This window comes from Triturus cristatus, chromosome 6 (genome assembly GCF_964204655.1).
Source record: "Triturus cristatus chromosome 6, aTriCri1.1, whole genome shotgun sequence".
NCBI classification, from domain to species: domain Eukaryota; kingdom Metazoa; phylum Chordata; class Amphibia; order Caudata; family Salamandridae; genus Triturus; species Triturus cristatus.
Window position 1 is genome coordinate 822,237,042 of NC_140589.1, and position 25,879 is coordinate 822,262,920.

Consider the following 25,879-nt stretch of genomic DNA (forward strand, 5'->3'; position numbering starts at 1 on the left):
CACACCACACTTAAGCTGCTGGAGACAACATCCTAGCTGTTTTACAAGATGAATTCCTAAAATAAATGCTTTACAAGAAACTGATTAAACAAAAGGGGCGGTGGAGGTCTTGAGAAGTCCATAGACGCCACCTAAATGCAACCACTATTAAAGATCACTCAATACTTAAGTGTGGATCTTTACTCATTTGCTGCTCACCATTACCAAGATTTACCATCTCATTCCTCATATTGGTTGAAGAACTACAACCCATTATCTGGAGCAATCACCACATCATTTATTTCAACATCAACCTACCAAAGTCACGTCCACAATTAATGACATCAAACAGCATATACAGTAAAAGACCATGAAAATGTTTTAATGAAATATCGTTGAAACAGTAGTCATAGCAAAGCTTCCTCGGAATTCATTCATGCCCATAAGCCATTCTCGTTAATGGCTCACTGACAGCTCCAACAAAGTGACACCCCTGATAACTACCAGAAATAGGTAACTACAACAAAATGTGTCATATTTCAAGTCAAACATAAATCTAAAAAAACTGAAAATCAGAAGCCAAGAATGACAGTGGAGGAAAGCAAATGACCAGGAAGATAACAAAAAGACACACAAAGATTATACAGAATTTACAAAGCTTCTATCAAAAAAGAAAATAATTCACTACTGCCAATGCATTTTATATGTTACCAACTCAACCGAAGATCTATAAAAATAATCACTTAATTTAAAACAAGAGACTGAATGCCAAACATCAATAATCACACTCAAGAACTATGTTACATCTACTTAAAACAGCAAATGATCTACGGACCCCATTCATAGCTAAGACTGCAATACTTCTCTACTACTTCGACCCAATTATGTCCTCTAAAGTAATACAACCATAGCTATGCTCATTCAATCTTCTGTCTATAAATGAAACAAATGAGCTGATAAAGGCTTTCAGCATCACTGGATAACCTCACAACCCAAACATTTTCAAGAACCTTCTGTAATCCACCCCTGTAGCAATACCAGCCAGAGCAATAATCACTGTAATCTGGATAATTCCCTAGAGAATTAAAAACAGTCTATATCCAGCCAATCCTAAAAAAGCAAATACCAACAACAACCGATAGACTAATATCAAAAGGGCCATTCAAGGGAAAACGAATAATAAAAGCGTAAGATACAGATATTAAAGAAAAATAAGCTCATGTGTGACCAACAAGCTGGCCTCCAAACTGGATTCTGGTGTTAAATCAGCATTAAATATAATCGTGGGTGACCTCAAGACTACAGTAGACCATAATAGAGAGGATGCCCTCCTTCTAATGGACCTCTCAGAAGTTTTTAATACTACAGACCATGATCTTCTACTGCAAGGATTAAAGAAAACAGGCACACAAAGCACCGCCTAAAAATGGATTCTGTCCTACCTCGCAGACAAAACACAAATTGTGTATCTTTCCGTATTTTATTGCAAAAAGTAGGCATTCTGCAAGGCTCAATGATTACACTTCTCCTATTCAACATGTGCCTTGTCCCACTTCCAAAGATTGTACTCTTCTTGGTAGTTACCTGCTAGAATTACGTAGACAAAACCTGATAATCCTAAAAATGGAAAACTAATTAGATCTCAGAATGCTTTATTACATCATACAGTTAACTGGATGCTACAAAATTAGCAAAACAAATCCTTCTTAAAATAGAGATCATGACATCCAGATCATGGAAAGATTATGGCCTTGCATAACTGATGAATATTGGTGCTCCTCCTTCAACACTGACTGAAGTAAAGAGCTTATGTATGATCATGGAATCCAAATTCACTTGGCAAACAGGTCAGAATTATGCAAAAACACCTTCAACATCATGAGAACACCACAACAGATATCCCCTACAAAGATAACCTGCATACCTTTAATGGAAGAGCTTGAAATGCATAAAGTACCTTAGGCCTTATTGCCATTGTTATGGTTTCCAATCTGTCCAGCCACAACATATACAGGTGTTGCCCAGTGCATAGATCTCTTTGTGATATTTTCTATCATGATATATTAGCTGCAAACAACTCCCTTACCCTCAGTGTTACATAAACTTCCAAATATTTTTAAAAGTAATTGGATTTTGAAGGGTAAGATAGCACTTAATAATTTCTTATTGCTCTTCTCTACTCTTAAAGGAAGCAGTATCTATTTTGCAGCATTGGCCTTGTATCCCAATGCTTCCCCAAAGGCATAACAGCTAAAAGAGGCAAAACCATCCTTCTTGAGTTGGTCAGATGTATAATGACATTGTGCACAAAAACCTCTATTTCATGTTCTTGAACCTCCAAATTCCAGTCTTGTAATTTCAATTGAGTGTCAAAAAGCCAGCCCAGGGGATATACTGCAGCCATGAAAATGAGACAGGATGCTGAACAGCCATGTCTGGCACCCCTTTGATTGTGGAAGCCTTCCGAAAACCACACATTGAGAGTCTGGAATTTCGTTTGTGTATCACACCATCACATTTTGCTCCACTTGTTCCCCAATAATACTTTTTCATCACCTTCCTTGAGGATGTGAAGCTCATTCTTTGAAATAACTTTTCAGCATCTAGTGCCAATAGCAGCAATAGAAGTTTTAGTTAGCCTTTTCGACTAGGTGTGCAATCGGTTGTATATCGTCAGATGTCTGGATTCTGAATATTAGCATCAGTTTATGATCTGGCATCTATCTTCTATATCTTACTCCTACATTTTAGGTCTGGCATAGAGACAGCATTGTCTCTCTCAAGAGACATGTTTTCCAAAACATATCAACCTATATGCACATGCATGGAGGGGTTATGGTCAGCAATCTTCATTCACTGGTCTGTTAAAATGTAATTCACATTTTGCTTCCGGCCATCACAGCATTTAGCATGGGGCAATGGGTAAGCCTACCACTGTCATTGGCTCCTCTTACTGTGAATGATTGTATTTTGCATGTGCGAGTGTACACATACACCTAAAACGATTGTTCACTTAGGTTCCTTTTATTTACCTTTTAGGTCTCACCTAGACAGCGCATGTTGTTTACCCTTTTTGGGCTTAGAGCCCTATTGTCTCTTATTTGTTATGTTGGGTGTCAGTTGTGAATGCTTCCTTGTGTGTGGTTATCTCTTTTTTTGTTTGTTGTCCCCTCCCACAGGGCATGGCCCAATTACTTGTGGTCTTACACCTTTTGATTTATAGGTTTGTTTGTGGGCACCATTTGTTTCTATGCTTTCTGCTAGGGCTTGTGGAAGCATTGTAGTCAGCTTTGTTCGTTTATACTGGCGGTGTGTATCGTATTATTAAAGCTTTAAAACAACTTGCTGTTTTTGTTTTAATTTATACAGGCAGCGTTTGTTGTCGCCTTTTGAAAGCTTTAAACTATAGTGCATTATTTTTTTATTAGCTTTCCGTCTGCAAGGCAGCATGTGTGTGCTTTGTAAAGCTTTAAACATTTTGCATTATAATTTAGTTGGTTTTTTTACATAGGCAGTCTGTCACCTTTTGAAAGCTTTGAAACATTGTTCTTTGCTTTCTGTCTGCAAAGCATGTGTCGCCTTTTTAAAGCTTTAAGACATTTTGCATTATAACTGACTTATTTACGTTTATAAAGGCAGCCTACATATATTACTTTAGCAGCTTATATGCTGGAATGCTTTCACACAGTTAAATGTGACTTTTTAAAGGGAAATTGTCATATAGCATTTCACAACAATAAATTATTATAATGTTTCTGTACTTTAAAAGTATCACTTGCACAGTACGTTCATGTGACCTAATGTAGCTTAGCAACATGAAAGAAACTTTAACATCGGATTTTATTCAGGGTTTAAAAAATAGCAAATGTTTGATGTAAAAGGTTATGTTTACACTGGTTTTAAAATGAGATAAATAAAGGGACCTTACATGCTTTGCAAACTAAAATGGACTGATTTACAAGCAAAAACACATGGGGCCTCATTACGAGTACAACGGTCCTCAGGACAGCCATACTCGCTGTGGCGGTCCGGCCACCGCCACCACTGCAGGTCTGACTGCAGTATTTAGAGTGTGGGGGTCGGACCGCCGCCTTCAGTGGGATTCAGGATCCTGCAGCAGTGACGGTGCGGATAGAGGCAGCAATATGCTGGTGGTGCTGATGTGGCACTGCCAAGAATATTCCAACTTTCATTTCCACTGCCCTTTTTATTGCCGTGAGCCTGCCATGAAAAGACTGACGGACATGGAAGTAAGAGGGCCCTGACAGGGCCCCCTGCCGCCTCTGGGCCTGGGGTTGCATGCAGGGGGGCACATGTTGTGCCCTCCTGGAATTGCACCCCTGTTCCTACACGGTATTGCATGCACGACATTGTGTATGCAACGTGCTGCAGGCGCTGTCACAATGGTGGTCTGCTGTTAAGGCTCTCCTATGAGACTTAAACAGCCACTGCCTAGTGACTACTGCAGTGCTGCCTGCTCGCCCACCATGGATTAAAGTCGTAATCCGGATGGTGGGTGCACTACAGGCTTGGCGGTCCTTCTGTGGGTGCTGAGGTAGCAGGCCCACAGGAGGACCGCCAAACTCATAATCAGGCCCATTGAGTTTACTACAGCGATGCCTATCTTTGAAGCTCAGTTTAATTACTAATTGGTATGGCAAAACAGGCTGCCTTTCATCATTCCTCCCCCTCACAGCATGGCTGACTTAATCTTCTAGTCCCCCCAGTGCATGAGCAAAGAGGTGTGAGCTGTTTAGAGTTAACTAAGATGCTTAAGGTAGCCAAAAGGCTTTGAGCCACAAAACGGTTGACTTCAAGCCGCTGCTCCTCCCCTCTTCGCCCCTTGCAAGTCCAAACGGACTGTGTTTCAGGAAGTGTAATCTGCGACTATTTGAAAAGACACTTTTTGGGGGGGTATTTGCAAAGGTAGAGCATTCTACCTATTTGCACTAATAGCAATGTTTTCATCTTAGTACTTCTGTTAATTATAGAGGAAGCTACCTTAAATAATACATAGAAGGCCTGGAAAATACCTGCATTTAGTCTCTTATTGTTATTTTCCAACATTTGGCAGAGCTGCTGCTTAGCCCAATGTGAAGCAATATTGTAAAATAAAGGAAGTGCATGGAAGAGAGCTGCATTTGTTCTGGTTTATTATTTGTAGATGGAAGAGGAAGACAACACATATTTCAGTGTGGGGACTGTGGCAAAACATAATACCACTGCAAATATTTTAAAGAAATACAGTGACGCCTTATATATCAGGGTCCCAAGGACTTACATCACTGTGTAACGAATGTTTAAAGTTAACTACTATAAAACACATACAATTATGTGAGGCTGCTTTCAAACGTAAACAAACACAGCAAATGCGTACATTAAATTACAACCCAATTTGTCAAATGTTTGTGCACATTGCTTATGCAGTTTATTTGTTAGAATGTTTTCACACAGTTAACTTTTAATTTTTAAAGGGTAATTTTTATATTGCATTTCATAACAATAAATTAAAATAAACTGTATTATGGTTCTTAATTTTAAAAGCAGCACTTGCACAGAATGTGCATGTGACCTAATATTACTTGGCAAATTAAAATAAACTTTACCATCAGACTTAATAAATTTTGTTTCAGGTTTGAAAATACAGCAAATGTATAATGTAGTAGGTTACATTTATACTTCTTTTCAAAATTAGAGCATTAAAGGCAGCTTACATGCTTTGCTAACTAAAATTGACTGATTTACAAGCCAAAACACATGCGCTTCACTACAGCGATGGCTATCTTTGCAGCTTGTATCTGCAATTTTACATAGTAATGGTACTAATGTGTCTACTGAAAAACATTTTTGCTTGATGTTTTGCTCCTTCCTCCGTTCCATGTTAGCTGCAGATGAATTATATTCTATGGTGTAATATTTGTTTGCCTTCTAAAATAAATCTTACTTAAAGTTTAGTATTATTATCCTCTCTACATGTCTTCTTTAATACTAGCTGCATATATGTGTTTGCACATGCACTTACTATATAGCATGTAATATTGCTAATGTTTTCTTACATTTATCTGTGTACTTTGTTGCATTTCTTTTTTCTGGCAAGCTTTTTTCTTTTTTTGTTGTTTACACTTTGTGGGCTTACAGACCGCCTATTGCTTATTATTTGTTATTTTGGGTGTCAGCTGTAAATGCTTCTTGTGTGTGGTCATCTCGGGCAGATGGCCCTCCTTTTTCGTTTGTTGTCCCCTCCCACGGAGCATGGCCCAACTACTTGAGGTCTTACACCTTTTGATTTATAGGTTTGTTTATGGGCACCATTTTTTTTCTTTGTTTTCTGCTAGTGCTTGTGGAAGCATTGTAGTTAGCTTTGTTCATTATACAGGCAGCGTGTATCACCTTATTAAAGCTTTAAAACATCTTGCTGTTTTTGTTTTTGTTTATGCAGGCAGCGTGTGTTGGCGCCTTTTGAAAGCTTTAAACTATAGTGCATTATTTTTTTCTTGGCTTTCGGTCTGCAAGGCAGCATGTGTGCTTTGTAAAGCTTTAAACATTTTGCATTATAATTGAGTTACTTTTGTTTATATAGGCAGCATGTGTCACCTTTTAATAGCTTTGAAAGATTGTTCTTTGCTTTCTGTCTGCAAGGCAGAGTGACGCCTTTTTAAATCTTTAAGACATCTTGCATTATAACTGAGTTATATACGTTTATACAGGCAGCGATATATATTACTTAAGCAGTTTATATGAGTAATGGCAAGTCGTAATCGTTGACTGTCCCCTGCGAAATCCAGTTTGGAAGATTGGAATTACTTTACCTTTCGTCACCCATTCTTCCAAGTCCCTGAGTAGACATGCTGCAAAAATGTTTGCCTCTACATCAGTTAGTGCAATTAACCGATAATTAGCTGGATTGTCCGGTGGGCCACTTTTATAGATTGGCTGTATTATGCTGCCTTGCCAGGATTCGGAGAACAAATTAGATTTTACAACGTCTTTAAATAATTGTGATAAATCTGTCTTAAGCAGTTTATATGTTGGAATGTTTTCACACAGTTAAATGTGACTTTTTAACCCCTTCGCCGCGGCAGGAATTCCGCCGCGGCGCTGGGGGGGGTTTGGGGGCAGCGCGGTGGCGCTGTGCTCGTGACGGAACCGCTACGTCACGAGCCACGGTTGAGCTGTGCTCATGACGGAGTGGTTCCGTCACGACTCCGCCCACTGCGCTAATCGCCCGCACAGGCGGGGAATTAGCGCCGCGTGGGCGGAGCGGCCGCCAACGGCCGTAGCATGACGGAACCACTCCGTCATGAGCACAGCGCAACCGTGGCTCATGACGGAGTGGTTCCGTCATGAGCGGGGAAGGGGTTAAAGGGAAATTGTCATATAGCATTTCAATAACAATACAGTATTATAATGCTTCTTTACTTTAAAAGTATCACTTGCACAGTGCGCTCATGTGACCTAATCTTACTTAGCAACCTAAAAGAAATGTTAACATATGATTATACAAATTTCGTTCAGGGTTTAAAAACTAGCAAATGTTTGATGTAACAGGTTATGTTTACACTGGTTTTTAAAATCAGATAAATAAAGGAACCTTAAAGGCTTTGCAAACTAAAATGGACTGATTTAAAAGCGAAAACACATGGGCCTCATTACAAGCATGAAGGTTCTCAGGACCACGGTGCTCGTGGTGGCGGGCAGACCACCACCACCAATGTGGGTCTGCCCACGGTATTTTGAGTGTGGCAGTCGGACCGCCACAGTACTGCGGCCTTCACCGGGATCCAGGATCCTGCAGCGGTGGCGGTGCAGACAGATGCAGTAATATGCTGGTGGTTCCGATGCGGCACCGCCGAAAATATTCCAACTTTAATTTCCACTGCCATTTTAATTGCGGGAAGCCTGCTATGAAAATGGTGGCGGACATTGAAGTAAGGGGACCCTGACGCTTATAGGCCTGGGGGTGCATGCAGGGGGGCACGAGTTGTGTCCTCGTGGAATTGCACCCCGTTCCTACACAGTATTCAATGCACGCCATGGGCATGCCACACCGTGCAAGAATGTCCTGCAGGCGCTGTCACAGTGGTGGCCTGTTGTTAAGGCTCTCCTATGAGCCTTAAACATCCACCTCTGTGTGACTACCGCAGCACTGCCCGACATGGATTAAAGTCATAATCCGACAAGCGGGTGCACCACAGGCTTGGCGGTCCTTCTGTGGGTGCAGTGGTGGCAGGCCCACAGAAGGACCGCCAAACTTGTAATCAGGCCCATGGAGTTTTCTACAGCAATGGCTATCTTTGCAGCTCAGTTTAATTACTAATTAATATGGAAAAGCAGGCTGCCTTCAATTATTCATTCCCAAACAGCATGGCTGGCTTCATCTTCTAGCCCCCCTAAAGCATGGGCAAGGAGGTGTGGACTCTTAAGAGTTAACTAAGATGCTTAAGGTAGCAAAAAGGCGCTGAGCCACAAAACGGTGGACTTCAAGCCGCTGCTCCACTCCTCTTCACCCATTGGAAGCCCAAACGGACTGTGTTTCAGGAAGTGTAATCTGCGACTATTTCAAAAGACACATTTTGGGGGGTATTTTCAAAGGTAGAGCATTCCACCAATTTACACTTATAGCAATGCTGTCATCTTAGTACTTCTGTTAATTAAAGAGAGGAAGCTGCCTTAAATAATACATAAGGGCCTGCATTCAGAGTTTTGTTGTTATTTTCCAACGTTTGCCAGAGCTGCTGCATAGCCCATTGTGAAGCAATATTGTAAAAAAAAAGAAAGTGCAAGGAAAACAGCTGTATTTGTTCTGATTTAATATTTTAAGATGGAAGAGGGAGACAGCAAATATTTCAGTGAGGGGTCTTCGGCAAAGCATATTACTACTGTGAATGTTTTGAACAAATGAACGGATATATCAGGGTCCCAAGGACGTACATCACTGTGCAAGGTATGTTTAAAGCTAACTACTATAAAACACATACAATTATGTTGGGTTGCTTTTAAATTTGAACAAAAACTGAAAATTCATATATTAAATTACAGCCCAATTTGTAAAAAGTTTGTACACATTGTTTATGCAGTTTATTTGTTGGAATGTTTTCACAGAGTCAACTTTACATTTTTAAAGGGAAATTGTAATATCTCATTTCACAACAATAAATTATCAAAAACTGTATTATGTTTCTTAACTTTAAAAGTAGCACTTGCAAAGAATGTGGATGTGACCTAATATTACTTGGCAAATTAAAAAAACGTTACCATCAGAATTAATGAATTTGGTCAGGTTTGAAAATACAGCAAATATATAATTTAGTAGGTTACGTTTCAACTTCTTTTCAAAATTAGATCAATAAAGGCAGCTTACATGCTTTGCTAACTAAAACTGACTGATTTACAAGCCAAAACATATGGACTATACTACAGCAGTGGCTTGTAACTTGTAAATGCAATTTTACATAGAAATGGTACTAATGAGTCTTCTGAAAAACATTTTTGCTTGATGTTTGGCTCCTTCCTCCGTTCCCCGCTAGCTGCAGAGAAATTATATTCTATGGTGTAATATCGGTTTGCCTTCTAAAATAAATCTTTCTTAAAGTTTAGTATTATTATCTGCTCAACGTGTCTTCTTTAGCACTAGCTGCATATGTGTGTCTTAATATAAAGCATGTAATATTGCTAATGTTTTTTTACATTGATCTGTGTACTTTGCTGTATTTCTTTTTTCCTGAAACTTTTTTTCTGTTTGTTGCAGGTGCTTCTTTAATTTAGGCCATAGTAAGTGCCTGGATAATAGTTTTTTTTTTGTATAGAAAATTCTATTAATGGTTGGGTGCATGCTTTTAACAGCATTGGTTATTGTGGGAATTGAAAAATATTTCTTTATTGTATATTAATGACATGATTAATGCTTCGATTACTTCCTAGTAATTGCATCACTCCGAGTCCATCTCTCGTCTTGATTAATTACATCATGAGGCCTCTGTGCCTCTCAGACACACCCCCTATGATCAGATTACAAACCCTCCCACCTTTCACACATCCTGTTTCTTTCAACAAGCCCGGATACCACAGTTGGACCGGAAAGGCAAGGCGGGAGGGGTGGGAAATTAATGCAATTATCGGTAAGTAATCGAGGCATTACCCCTTCGCCCCTCTCGCCTTGGTGAATTACATCATGAGATGTCCCCAAGTGAACACGACACCAGGACATCTGCACATTTCTGCTAAATGAGAAAATTACATTTTATTAAGAAATTATACTTCTTCTGTTTACTTCACAGCAGACAGAACTGTAGAGCCAAAGACATCTTCCATATCCAGAGCTTGCACCATCCTATAGTGCTTAATGGATGTAGAAGTTGCTGCCCAGGCCGCTGCTCTACAAATCTCATTTAACAAGGCCTCCTGAAATTCTGCTACAAACGAGGACATACCTCTAGTTGGTCTCTCCAGTACCCCCAAAGGAGACCCCATATTCCTTATATGGCAAGGAGATTGAAATCCTGTTCCGCCTGCTCCACTTCTGAGTGGACAGCTTCATGCTGTTCTAGGCAGGACCAAAGTTGATGAACAACTAGGTAGATGATCTAAACTCAGCCACCTTCTCAAGATGGTTTACTACTGCTCTTCTCACGTCTAGAGAATACAAGCCAATGCAATAAGACTGAAGATTGGGAAAGCAAACAGATAATATCACCTCCTGTTGTGGGGAGAGTGGGAAGGGTGTTTAATATTATCATAGGGAGTATGTGTGAGAGGCGCCGAGGCCTCATCATGCAGTTCATCAAGACATGGGGGACCAGGGGTGATAATAATGTAATTTTGTCTTATGTACTTGCATATATACACTGCTAGACGCCCTTTTAGCCGAGTATAACATATTACCGCGGTTAAGAATATTATCACGATTTCATGTAAAAAATAAAAAAATTGAACTTAGGTTGTAATTATGTTGCAAGTAAGCTTTCCTCAGGTAAACTGACGCTATTTTTAACCTGGCAGATTTTTTTGGTCTTGCCTTGAGCGTTCGCTGCATTTTATTTTTTTATATTATGTTTAGCAGTAGGCTTTGCTGTAATACATGCTTTTGACATTAGAATGAATAATACAATGTTTAGTTTTATTCTTTATTACATTTATTGCTTAATGAACACCTAGATGATTGCAACAAACTGTAGTACTGTTAGTAATTTTATTTATTGCATCTTTGTTTTATTATTTTTTAAGCAGTTGCTTTCCAGCCTGGTATGCAATTGGGCAGGAGCAGTATATGGTAACTTGCACTGGCACTTTGGTAAATGCATTATTGTTTAACTGCCAGCAGTGGGGTGTCTGCACCTTATGGTTGTCTTCTCAACGCACTTCCCTCTGCCATGCAGCACTGTTAATGTATTGAGCACCTATCCTTGGCTAATGGCTCATTCAGAGCTGCACATGTCATTTTGGATAGAAGGTTTGCATGTACTGTCGCAGAGGCTCTTTATCGTATTGCAGTAATGTTTTGGTATTCAGCGGCTGCCTTCCACTTTGGTCTCACTTCCTGATCGATGTGTGATGTGGGACAGCAGCAGTGTGTGGCCGCTTAGCAGAGGCACTTCTTATGCAAGTATAGTGGCCGGTAATGAGCCTAACATATGATTCCTGAATCTATATATCAACTGCCTGCTTTGTGCAGATGCAGCATATTCTTGTTTAGATGTTAGGGCGGTGTAAGACTCAACTATCTGCACCATCACCACTGCTGCCTATACCCAACATCCACAGCATCAGCATTAGTGCTACTTTCTTCACCATCACCACAACTACAAGTATCACCAGTGCTACCACTGTCGCCAGCACCACCGCTACTACTACCCTTATCACACCAGAAAATACCAGCACCACCATAATGACCACTGCCACCTACATCACCACTATCACTAACACGACTGCTACGACCATCACTACTATAACTCCTAAAACCATTAATGTAATCACATAACATTCTTGTGTTGTGTGTATGAGTGTGTAAGAGCATAGAGTGATTGACAATATTGCTAATATGTGTTAAGAGAAGCAGTGATGCCATCACATACATGAGACGTGGTCCCTAAACTTTCAGTTATAGAAAGAGGTCAGACATTTTGGTCATCCCCATGCTCGATTCTTGCTTCAACCCGGGAGTTACAGAAGCATCTATAAAACCAAATCCACAAATGTAGAGCTATGTGTTTCAAGGCATACATTTCTAACTACCTTCCTGTCTGGGAGCGTATATAAGGCAGACAGGAGTCTGGAAAAAACAATAAAACACTTCACATGCAGGCAGTGCTTGATTTTTATGGTTTAAATCTTTTTATTTGCATTTCGTAACAAAGGCCAACAATAAGCTTTGCATATGTTTACTAGCAAAAGTCAAGTTAAGCAACAGTAAATTGCAGGTTATGGAAGAAACTAGCTGTTTAACTACTGCGAATGGCCAAGAGGAAAAACTTACCCTACCCGTCCCCACCAACCCCACCCCGACCCTCGTCCACCTACTAAGATGCCCTATCAGAATAGATTTAGTTCTCTTTAGGCCGTGAGGCTCCCTGAGATTCCCCCTCAGGCGGTGCTGATAGACGCAAAAGACGGAGATATCTCGGGCAGGTGAGCTCCCTACACTCAGAGCCAAGTAGGGCGAGAAATGGCTGCCAGAGATCCACAAAGGTGGATTCCCTCCCAGCTAGTGTAAGAGTGGTCTTTTCCATCCCCAGGACCTGCCAAAGATGCTGCAGCCAGCTAGTAAATGCGGGAACACATGTAGTCCGCCAATGAATCAGAATGTTTTGCGTGGTCGAGCCCAGCGCAACCGCTATCTGGCGACCTCGCTGTGAACAAAGAGGATATGTGAGAGGATTGGGAGGACCCAGGAGAATATAACTTGGGAAACGTGGGAGCTGAGTATCAAAGTGTTTTTATATTTTGACAATGACCTGCACCCAATAGGTGTGCAGCTGCTCACAGTCCCACAGTAGATGCACCAGTGTACCCCTTTGCCCACAACCCCACCAGCAGTCAGCGCATTGTCGGGGGTCCATCGAGTGAAGGCGGTCTGGAGTGTAGTACCAGTATGTGGTCACCTTGGTCAGGGTCTCTGTCAGTCCCATACTGCGTGCTGAGTGTTGAGCCCTATAATATATCCCGTCCCATTCTTTGTGGCTAAGGGCCCGGCCCAAATCTCGTTCCCAGTGCAAGCGCCCTGCATTATAAGCATATGTATGTCCAGCTAGCAGTATCTTATACAGATCTGAAATTAGCTTTTTGTCGGATGAGTGCGTTAGCAGCCATTTTTCATATGGCATAAGGAGACGCTGAGCGTGTGGCTTTACGAGGGGATGGAGAGCCCAATGACGGAGCTGGAGATAATGGAATCGCTCCGATTCCGGGATCCCGTAGTGTGATCGGATCTGAGGGAAAGGGAGAATCCCGTCAAGGTCGAATAAATGCCCAGAGACTGGCAATCCATTGGGCGCCAGCTTACGAAGGAGGTCCCACCCATCCCTGGTTGAAAATCTGGGTTGTCGAAAAGCGGGGTGAGGGGAGACGGTAAAGAAGTCAAGTTGTATTTCAGACAGGTCTGATCGTTTCTGCAAAGTTATCGCCGCTAGGTCTTGGTAAAGAGTGGGACGTTGATCTTGATAAACAATCAGGTGCATGTCCCTGGCCTTACGCAGAATCTTCTCCTTGGTGCGAAAGTCATGAATGCAGGCCAATATGTCTGCTGGGTCTGTCCTGTCTGCTCTAGGGGGCCCCACCTGATGGGCCCTGTCGATTTTCATTTCGTCGGTAGACGGATTCCCCAAAGCATGGTTGAAGAGCCCCTGCACATAGGCGAAGATGTCCCCCGCTTCCGAGTTCATGGCCACCCCTCATATCCTTATGCTGTGCCTCCGAGAGCAGTTTTCGAGATCCTCCAGGTGCGCTTGGAGGTCGACCTGCTGCTCCTGGATACGAATGACCTCTTGTTGAAGCGAAGAAAGTTCCGTGTCCCTATCATCGCTTTTGTCCTCTAGTGACGCTACGCATTCCCCAATGCTATCAATGTCCTTGCGAATGTCTTTTATCTCAGAGGTGAGGTTGCGTTTCACGGTTTGTAGATCTTTCCGAAGCGTCGTAAAGAGGGACTCCAGAAAGGACCGGGTCACCGGTTCATCTCGGGCATCTCCTGACATTGAGGCGACCCAGGTCCCCTGGGAGGAATGGGCCATTTTGAGAGGGTACCGCTGGTGCGCGAGAAGAGGTCCTTCACTGTGAGTTCAGGCTTGGCGTCCCTCTGGGTCTTGTCTCTCCTAGAGCGGGTGGAGGACATATCCCAGGCCTGCGCCGGTTGGTGAGTAGAGCAAACCTGCTCCCGTGCTATGCCAAAGCAGGGCCGCATGGATCCAGCAGGGGCACCAGGGCCAACTCCAACTGTTCCTCAGTGCCCAGTCCAACTCCTGCTACGGGTGAGGCCGGTGGGTGGTGGCCAGAACGCCGCAACGTCAAGCGCACTCCACCGCTCCCAGACAGCTCACTCCAGGCGCTCGCCCCACACACCCCCAGATCAAACCCCACTCAGGCCCAGCTGCGACGACAGATGGTGTCTAGCGTTATCCTTCAGATCCCCAGGCGAGGGCCTCTATTCCCCAGGGACCTCTGATGCTTACTTAGGCCCTGCGGTCATCCATCTCAACAGCCCACTGCGTTGGCCCAACCGTGCGCGTCCTACCCCAGGTGTTCTCTCCCTCCAGGGGCCAGGCAGGAGGCACTATGGGGCACGCGGTCTCTAAGGCCCCCCATCAAGACAACCACAGACTGGGGGGCCGCCACTTGCTCCAGTCCAGTCGGCGGGGGTCAGGCAGCAGCACGCCGGGTGCAGTTCCCCTCCAGGGGGTGCCAACTGTGGAGGTGTGCTCTTCTCCGTAGGGCGGTGGAGCGCCCCAGGTGCTAGGAGGGTTCCGCCACACCTGGTCCGGACGCCAAGCAGCCCGCGGCAATAGGGAGCTGCCCATCTAAAGGCCCCGAATGGTCGTCTGGATTCCAGGAAGGCAGTCCAGTCACGTGGCTCGGGCGCCGCCGGAGTGCAGGCCGCACCGCAGCCACCGGGGTGTCTCTTCCTGCTTCCGCCCTCATCAGCTCCGATGTCGAAGCTCCAGGGGGAGGCCGTGCAGCATCCCAGCAGCAGCCCCCGCCCGAACGGACACTCAATCTCCCGGTATCCGCTCACCACGGGAGGAGGCGGCAGATGGGCGCGGGTCTCTTCCGCGGTACGGCCACAGTGCAGGGGGGAGGCCGCACCGCTGCTGTGGAGGCCCTGGGGCTCAGCGCGATCCGCTCAAACTGTGACCCCGGCGCTGGCTAGAGACTCCCCCGCCGGGCGTCACGGGTGCAGCGTTGCTGGTGGCTGCCGTCGTCCCCAAAGGTACCGCTCCAGGAGGCTGCAGGCTGGTTCTTAATGTCGGAGGTCAGCGGAGAGACAGCAAGGTACGGCCACAGCACAGGGAGTAGGCCGCACCGCTGCTGTGGAGACCCTGGGGCTCAGTGTGATCCGCTCAAACTGTGACTCCGGTGCTGGCTAGAAACCCCCCCCGGACGTCTCAGGTGCAGCATCGCTGGTGGCAGCCGTCGTCCCCAAAGGTACCGCTCCGGGAGACTGCAGGTTAGTGCTTGATGTCGGCGGTCAGGGGAGAGACAGAAAGGTATGTCTCACCTCGCCGCCATCTTGGCCACGCCCTGTGCTTGATTTTTAAAAGGTGGCACACACCTAGTCCCTCATGCTCCACCTCATGTCTTTCCAGATACAACTTGAACTTAACACTGGCAAATTGTTGCCAGTTGTCTGATACCACTAAGTCGGAAACACATTCCTCGCAAAACATACCTTCAAGAAAATCGATGACTGTGCCAGAAGTCACATTTATGTCCAACCTTATCTTTGGACAGTCAGAGAAGTAGCATAGGATTGCCAAGGCATACATTTCTATCCTAGTGGTGCAAGCATGTCTAAACTAAACTTCTACCAAGCTCCTCCCAGAAGTGCCACTGGGTAAGAAGGTGGAACACTTGGTTTAGCTGACTTATCACACCTACTGCAAATCTCACATTCTCTCACCGCCTCATCTAGCCCTGACCACCAAACCTTTTGGTGAATATGACACTTAGTCGCGACATACCCATTTGTCGCTCATGACACTGGAAACCAATGATGCATCTCAACATTTGAGATAGAATAGCATTATTATCTCCTCTCGAAGAGCACACTCTCCTGCCAGGCAAACTCACCCTATATCTTGGCAAACAACTTAATTTCACCATGAAACTTTCTCTCATCCAACCATCCAATCAGCAGCTACTTCTTGACCTCACACAAAACCTGATCACCCTCATATGCTCTAACCTGTTCCTCTTTCGTACAGAACTTGTTTGTCATAGACTTGTTGCCTAAAATCAACTCAAATATATTGAACACAACTTCACTCTCCTCTCCTGCTCCTCATCCACCACAATCTCACACAGTAAGTGTGCATGAGACTTTCAGTGTACATACTGGTTCTTTTTCCCAGCTACTTACTAGATGCTAAACTGACATTTTTGTCACCCGGGCCAACCTAGCAGTCATGATTCTTCTACCTCCTGGAGAAAGCATGTTAACAAGTAGCTTATGGCCAGATCTTAAAGAAAACCTAGTCCCCCACAAATGCGGAAATGCTCAGCTGCCCAAGTGCAATCCGTTAGCTCTCTTTCTTTGATGTAATAATTCCTTTCATATTCGTAAAGTGTCCTGGAGCAATATGACACCACACTACACATACCTTCTGTTTGTCACATTGCTGCAAATCCGTCCCCCCCCTGCAGCAGTCACTTGCATCAACAGACACAATGCACCTATTACCAACAGCAAAATGTTTCAAGCAAGGGGCATTCAACCTCGAGCATTTCAAAAACCATACTCTCACCTTACCACAAAACTTTGCATTTTATAGTATCAGACGAGTTCAAGCTTCATCGCAAAATCTTCAATAAACTTGGTCATAGAATTCACAGGCTCATTAGTTTGGAAATGGCTTTTCTTTGGTCTGATACCATTACTGGGGATAGTGTAGCCTAACGGCTCCATTTAGGAAGCTTCAAAATGACATTTCATAAACTTTATGGTCAACCCTTTCTCAGATAAAACTTGGAACACCTTCTTCAACCAGAGGTCATGTTGTTCCACGTCCTTCTCAAAAACAAGAATGTCGTCCTGGAATACAATTACTCACCCTACATACACCCTCCAAGCTATCCTTCATTATGCATTGGAATACAAAAGTTGAGCTTGCAAGACCAAAGGTAAGTACCTGAGTAGGAACATGCCCTCTGGTGTCACAAATGCTCACCAGTGTCTCAAAACCTCTTCCAACACCATTTGGTGGTAAGCGCTGATGAGCTCTAGAGTTGTAAACACTGTTGCCCCAACCACAGTTGAACTCACATCATAGATATTGGCCAATAGTGCCTTTCTATCCATATAGCATCATTAGTGCTGCGCATATCAACCCAGAAACTCAGCTCGCCCAAAATCATAAGTGAAAGTACAATAAGTTCCACATCCTGCTTCTCACAAAGTCCTCTCAAGATTTCCTTCATTCTAGTTCTGTAAGATAACTCAACTCTTAGGACCTTCTGCCTGATAGCAAGCGCTCCATCCTTAGTTTGATACAGTGTTCAAATCCCTTATTCTGTCCTGACTTGTCAGCAAAGAAATCCACAAAATATATTTTAAGTCTGGAGACATACTCATCCGTTCCTTCTACAACATGTTGTTGCATTGCTTCCGCATTGTATCTCGCTCCTCCTGATCAGCATTGATAACATGAACTGGGGAAGAACTCAATATCTTCTTGGTGCAGCCAGCTCAAATGGCATCACCTGTGTTGACAGTTACACCTTCTCCCTAGCAACCTTTAAAATCTACGTCACATAAAAAATAACCAAGATCTGGTATACAATGACCAGTGTAGCATCCAGTGTCTGCCCGTAGGCAATGATTTCCTCCCTTGCTAAAGTTCTTGAACCAGACTCTTCCCAGGAAGGTATACCAGGCCCATGAATACACCATTACTTGTACTCTAATGCCTTTACGCTCCCACACTTACCATATGCTGGGGTCTAAATTGATCTCATTATCTGGTTCACCGGACACTAAACTAACCATTACCCCTTGGACACTCGTCCAAAATGTCCCTTCTTTTTACATTTGTCACAGTAAATATCGGGTGCGGGACAATGTTTTGAATTCCCCAAGTGACTATGACAGCCACGCTTGTGACATGCAACAACATGACCCTGCTTCTCAAAATTCATTTCACCTTTCCCCCAATTTCTGTCCTATTTTTCTCTTCTGTTAATGACATTTATTTAAATTCCTGTACTACGAAGACAGAAATAGCTCATATACATTCCTGAATGTTTGTGCTATTTGTTCTTATTAATATCTGGTCTCCTATGACCTGATCATAATGAATTGTCTCAAATTCCCATTTAGCTGCTAATGTCCTGTGAGTAGCAATGTAGTTCTCAATTCTATGTCCTACACTTTGCTTACTGGAATAGAACTTGTAGCGCACTATCACTGTATTTATTTTGCAACCATGCCTGGCTTCTAGTTGTTTCTTTGCGTACGTAAAGGTATTCGAATTCAAGTTGGCAGCTATCCATCTATATAGTTCTTCAATGGAAATTACTTTCTATAATGGCCAGTTGCGGTTGGTGACATACAAAAATGTGACATACAAAAATGGTGAGGCACACAGTGATTCTGACTCCTCCCAACACGAGGTGATGACCTAAATCAAACTACCTTATTTAATCCAGACGCTGCTCTCATGATGTTAAGCAGCATGAGTGAAGCGTCTGGATTTGGTGTAGCAGGTTGACTCAGCGCCCCAAAATGCACTGGAGGTATGTGCCTGCACTCCAACCCAGCTGGGTTGGAGAGTTTGAATTGCGCATGTCGGGCTGGCCGTAACAAGATGGCTGGCCAAACTGACATGCGCACTTCAAACTGAAGAGGCCACCTCTCATTGCTGCCAATCAGCAGCAATAATGCACTGACCCTGCCCCGCCCCCACTCTCCACTGGGCAGAAAACTGGAAAAATAAAATGAGAATAAAATAATTTTATTACCATTTAATTTTTCCAACTTTCTGCGCAGCAGGGGGTGGGGCGTTATGCTCCTCCTCTCGTGTGAAGGAACCGTCACTAAAAGAGGGTTCAATATTCCTGAACATAAACTGAAAAGATTTCACATTGCAGATTCCATTACATTGTTGGTTACATCTGGGTGGATAGAACGAAAGGCCGAATGAATATGCTAGACACTCTCAGCAAAATATCCTCAAGTTCAGTTGAAACTCTCCATCCCCTACATAGAAAGAAAAGGGGCAGAAGGTGCAGTGTACGAGATACAATGAGTAGGAGGTCTAAATATAATTACATTGTTTTTAACAAAACTAAATAAGAAAAGTAGTCACTGATGTTGTGGGTGACATCCTTTTCAGTATGAAACCAACTCTGAAAATAATGAATATCTTTATTCTAAAGGCAATATTAGAGAACTGTGCAGAGATCCACCAACCAAGGTGAATAAGTTCTTCGCAGAGCAGTGACAAGATATGCGCTGTAACTAAAGGGAAGGCAGGTTTGTCAAGCAGTGCCTCCTTCATGATAAACTGAAAACCTTATCCCTTATGTGGTAGCCGGAATTAAGTTCACTCCTATTCGGAACTCCAAAATGCTCCCCCCCCCCCCCCACAGTGGAATGCACTGCAGAGGTCCTTCAGAATGCATGTGCATGTGTACGCAGCCTTAGGTTGCTGAGGTGGCAGCAGGTTATGAAGCCAACATTTGCGCATCAATGGTGTGATATGCTCTCTGACCCTCTAACTTGAAAGCTGAGTCACAGAGGAATGCAAAATGTTCTGGATCACAAAGTGTCTCGGGGCTTACTGTGCAGGTTTCTTCCCACATCAGAGCAGCCGATTTATGTGCACCTCCAAAATGCACCAAGATTGATCATCTGACTGCCAATCTCTGTAGTTGTATGTGGTAGGTCAAGGATGTCAACCAATCTGCTACTCCCAGCTGCTTCAGGCCTCCTCTTTGCCATTGTCAGAAGGACAGATGCCACACCAGGCCCCAAGAAAGAAGGTTTATTAAAAACAAGTTTCAAGACAAAAGAAATGAGCAGCAGGCAGTGCAGCTCCAGTCACACCCCCATCATCTCCAACTCGTTCCCAACAGTCTACATTAAAAAAAACAACCACCGCAATTCCATGACATCACAGTATTAAATTCCTTCTAATCTGTAGCTGGGCTGGATGCCACATATCTTCCTCCTTAAACAATATAAACAAACATCTCCAAAGAACATCAAGAGATGCACGCAACATGAGGTTCCCTGTCATCGTGAGCCCGGCTAAATGCCAAAGTATGACTGCAAAAATTGACGACAGCAATGGGGTCTATGACAAAATGATATAGAGGTGCATCACACTCTCTATCCGGACTTCCAGGGAGTTGGGACGAAACCTGCATAATGTTTTTAAAACAAAATACCAGATCTTCTTGAAATGGAAAGCAAAGCTGTAGTTAGGGAATGCACCTCCTTTATGGAGACTCATGCTAGACGGTCATTGACTATGAACTCCAACTAGTCCCGGTGGCATGAATTCATGATGGTACACGTTTGAGCCTGTAAAACAGGAGGTTATTCACAGTAGATAAACATCTATCCTCTTCTACCTGGGTATTTTCCTGCTATTAAAACTAAATCAAAGTACTAGCAAAGATGTTTTTTAAATTGCATTTTAAAATTCAAAATGGATTTGGTGTTCATTACAGCTACTGCGAAATGAAACTAGCTTTGACGTTCGCAAACCTCTGCAAACGTTATTGGACGCATGAAATAGCTACCTGATCTAGTATCTGTTTTCGAAAACAAATAGTGTCATCTAAGTGATACTGGTGAGTGTGGCCCAAGCTTATGAAATCATAAATGAAAGAATCAAAGTTAAAGATAGGGATTTTTCATAAGATTTAGCAGAGGACCATGATGAGAAAGTAAGTTTAACCTTAGACTTGTGTCTGTCTAAGAGTTTTGAGTATTTATTTGCACCTCAATTATATGAGACTATCTGGCAGTACTGAAAGAATTATTTTTCTGTGTTGTGGTACGATTTTACTGCATTATGCCCATTTTCCAAATTTTGCTCAGCTCTAAATGAGTCGTTTGAATTTTCATTTATTGTTAATTCCTTTTCTAAGTTACCATCCCTCCTCCTATGTATCATCATATTTACCATGCACAAACACAACGATCAGCTCCATGTGCCACATTACTTTATTTAAATTTGGAACAATACATTCTATTACACAAGAGTCAGTACTCAAGAGTTTACGAAGACACAGATAATGTAAATGTAAAATTACCCAACAGGACAGGTGAAAGTTGTGTCTGTCAAAAAGCCAATATTGGTTTGCTGTAAATTTAAATGCTTAGATGAATAGGATGTCTCTCTTGGTAAACACGTTTAGTTGTGACTCAGGCAGTGTTTATCAGTCGTGAGATGTGCAGCTGTAAGAGAGTGTTTTGAATAATACTTTATGCCCTGCTTCCCTGTTATGATCGATGCTATGTTGACTATGAATCCACAGAAGATTTCTATACACTGAGCTGTAAGAAACTACAAGGCCTAAGCACACGTATGTAAGAAAGAAAATGCTTTTGTTAGGCACCCAGCCAATGTGTGTGGTGACAACTCATCACCATACAAATGTCTTCACTCGCCTTGCATGGGCAACAATGGCACTTGTTTTTGCCCTAGGCCACTGGCACAATGGACATTTTGCTGCCACCTCTCCCTGCCTCATTGGTCATAGCAACTTTCCAAGTTCAAAGTACAGAACGTCTGCCACCTTAACTGTGTCCAGTTCTTGTTTTGCAGCTGGCTTATTGGCTGATGATTAAGCAGAGGCCTGTGGTAATGATTTTTTTCCTTTGGTAATCTTTTGGTCGAAGGAACAAATTCACAGTGGCAAGACTATTCCCCTCAAGTCTAGCTTTTTACTAATGGCGTGGAAATGTAAAAAATATTCGGTAATCAGATTGCAAGGTATTTTCTTCCTCTCAACCATTAGAAACTTCCCTGCTAATTAAAGGAGTGTATGCCGACTAAACTGCGGACCAACCATTATTTTCTGGAATAGAATACAGGGTCTCATCAGGTTATTGTTGCTGGATATGGTTTGCCCTAATACCCGGCAGAAACAATTTTTCCCATGATTATTCCCTCAAACTCCTGAAAAGTTTTGAATTTATGTCATAGAGGGGCAGTCAGAAATGCAAATGCCTGAAGTTCACTTTTCACAATATTGAACATCTGACATAACTTCTCACCACAAACCCCTGCCTCCACATAGGACACACAGCACTATAAACCATGCAGCAGAGCAGCTTCTAAATGCTGAATATGTTTTTGGCTAAATTCAACGCTTAACATTGTATTAGGTGTATTAATAACCTCATCAAAGCTTTCAAAAAGCAAATTCTGAATTCAAATTGGTGTCTTGTGTATCCTGGGTCATCATCTACAGGTCACTTTCGCCGTATAAGGCTGTGGAGAAAGCAGTATAATCCAGAGCACCGGGCACAGTTCCACGGCCAGTGTAGGGCGGCATCCGCTTGACGCAGTACTGAGCCTGCTCTGGGGGCAGCTCTCTGCGCAGCTCCTCCGCAAGAATGTAAGGCTGCAAAAAAAGAAAATATTTCAAGAAATTATAAAGAAGGGTTAAAGTCGAAAGGGTTTTTTTTAGGAAAATTCTTAGCTTTGCACTACAAAAGGTCTCAATCAGTGGAAGCATGTTTCATTTTATTTAAGAAGATAACATCATACAAGAGTTACATTTCCATCCCATTTCTAGAAAGGTGGTTTAACCCAGGAAAATGCACAGTAAGTAGAAATGTCCATTAGATCTATGGATGGGATTAATCACTGCCTGGCAGTATGCAGATAGAGCACAATGACAGGTCCTCCGAAGGTAGAAAAACACATGTTGATATTCTGCGTAATTGATCATAGATATTAACTTTTTTTTTAAAGATGACATGACATATCTGCTATCGTTTAAGCAGAAGGAAAAACTGGAAAAATACGAAAATTCGATTTCTAAGTTAGCATTAAAGTCAGTTACCGCTTACAAAGGACTAATAGATTTGAAACATTGGCTCTTAGCCAAGACAATGGCCAAAAGAACTTTTGATATAGTCTCAGAGTTTGGACATGACCAGAAAAAGATTTAGGGACAGCTTTACTACGTTTTCAGACAATGCAGCACAGCAACAAAATCTGATATGCTGTGTTGGATGAAAGGAGAGAACAAAAGAGCCCCATAAGTACTAGGATATGGCACTATTTCTCTTTCCTCCTCTGCTGTCGCACTTTAGGCTGCCTACCACCGATGCATACACCCTTGCACTGTGGTGCAAGCATGTGTGCATGATGTCAAACTTAGGGTTTCTACAGGAAGGCTCTCCTTTGACAAAGTTTAATACTTTTCCCACTTTGTTTGTGTGCTGTACAGTGCAGCACACATGCAAAGTTGCAAACGTTTAGAGAAAAGAAAAAATTCTCAAACTTTGCACCTGCCTCGATAAGGTGGGAATTTTTAGTATACAGTACTGCCTACCTTTGTAGTAGCTTGAGCTTTGCATTAAAATGCACGTACTACCCATAAAATACCCCCTTGATGCAAAGCCATGCAAAGTACCGTTTCGTGCTCCTTTGCATTACGTTAGGGCTACTCTCTAATGCAAATCGTGAATTGTGTTGGAAAGTAAATCGTTTTGCCTCGGGTTGTCACTTTTGTGACTCAAACCCTATGCATAGTGTTAGTAAATCTGCCTCTCAGCGTAATTTTACAAATAGCAGGGAATTAGTGGCTCATTTTACATCCAGGTGGAGGGTAATCACTTCAAGGAAGAAGTATCAAAAAGAAGAATGAGACTTATTGAAGGATGATAAATGGATATGAGAAACAGCTAAAGAGAAAGTAAGGAGATGGTTCTAAAAAGTATTTGAGCATCTATATGAAAGTTAAGTGCTCTAAAAGTGGTATCTACATCCACTAATCACAGACCCAAATTCACAGAATCAGGATCTATGGATTTTTGTGGGTGCAAATTGGTATTAAGTTTACATTGCTGTAATGATCATACACTGATCTGTGTAACAGACAGAGCAGCTCCAGCCGCACCTCCATCTCCCATTCGTACCAACAGTCTACATTCAAAAAATCCCCACAACTATTTCATGACATCACAATATATGATTCCTTCTAATCTGCAGCTGGGCTGGATGATGGCAGCTGGGATGGATGCCACACATCTTCCCCCTTAAACATATAAACAAAAAACTCCAAAGATGATTAAGAGAGGTATGCAATAAGAGGTTCCCTGTAATTGCCAGCCATTTCATTCTTCTGTTCCATGCTTTATGTTACTTCTGTCTGAGGAGAAAAAACACACAGCATGCGCACCTTTTTTTTTTTACATGGGCTTTATTCGTATTACAAGATATGGTCAGGTAATTTCTTTCTGAAAACCAAGAAGTCTGGAAAGTATGTTTCAGGTTAATTTCTTCAAACAAATTGGTTTGTAGCACTCTGGAGATTTTGTTTAGGATTTTCACTTGCAGATACTATTTAATGTCCATCAGAGATGTTCTTAATTATCAATACCAGTGATTATTAATTTCACGTCTGCATTCCTCATCCTAGTCTTTGTTTTAAATGAGAAGCTTCAGCTCCCTTGACATGAACAGTCCGCCAGTGACATCATCTCCTACATACATATTCATTCACAAAAATGTATACTCCAGGACTGAGGAAAGACCCTCCATTACCTTTACTTCTTATTTTGACTTTCTTTCAACAGCTTAAAAATGTGGGTTTACCTTTCCTTCTTACTTTGACACCCAAAGATCCATTGTGCACATGTCATGCCATTTTAAAGTCAGGCATTCTTACAGTAATTCCACAGCTTTCACCCTTCATTCAATCATATGCAGTTTGTTTCATATGCTATTGTCTTATAACGTTTAAGTGCCTTGACCATGTCTTAAGGTCAATTTATGCTGTTTTTTTTATTCATAATGGTGGGGAATAGTGTTTAATATCTCCTGACTTCTATTCTTCATTCTGTGACAAGAAGTCCTCTTTACAGCCTAATGGTTGCTTAAAATCCAAATTGTGTGCAGTTCTTTCGATCAATTACAAGTGACCTTTTCAAAACTGAGTGATAGATTATCACATAATGGTGACTAATATAGAGCAATTGGATGCAAACCTCAAATGACTGCAGCAACAGGAAGAGGTACAGCTAGAAACTGCTTTGGAAAATGAGATCAAAAACTTCCTTTCATGTGCAAACATTTAAAGATCTTATCATCTGCCAGATTACGTTTAAGTCGTTGTTTTTAAAAAGTAAGACATTTGTTAGCATGCATCAATAGAATAACAGGATCAATGTCCGTCTGAATCCATGTTTTCTAATTTATCAGTAATGTTAGAAGAAAAGAGTCTATTTCATAACTAGGTGTTTCAAAGAAGAATGCCAACCACCTTCATGATGTGTGCCCAAACGGTAGTGAGAGCAAGACTGATCTTTAATGTGACCTGTACATTTTAGGTTTATTAACTTTAAAAAGATAATTTCTTCTTTGGTCACTGAAGGTAAAAATAAAAATTAGAGAAAGCTATGCTGAGCTTTTGCTGAGTTGAAATTCATGGACTGAGAAATGTGATTCCCCCGAGTGACCCAATAGAACCATCAGAAGTAACAGCGATTTAAAGAAGTTCTATTACA

The 25,879-nt window shown here is 42.4% G+C and overlaps 1 protein-coding gene across 1 annotated transcript in view; it reads right to left on the minus strand.

Moving 5' to 3' along the window:
* Window positions 1-21,340: 21,340 nt before the first annotated feature.
* ACTN2 (actinin alpha 2) overlaps window positions 21,341-25,879 on the minus strand; it is a 266,246-nt gene continuing 261,707 nt past the window's right edge. Inside the window, exon 21 of the mRNA XM_085611425.1 lies at window positions 21,341-22,764. Within this exon, the coding sequence (XP_085467551.1) occupies window positions 22,606-22,764 (159 nt within the window). The 3' untranslated portion in view covers window positions 21,341-22,605. The remainder of the gene's footprint in view (window positions 22,765-25,879) is intronic.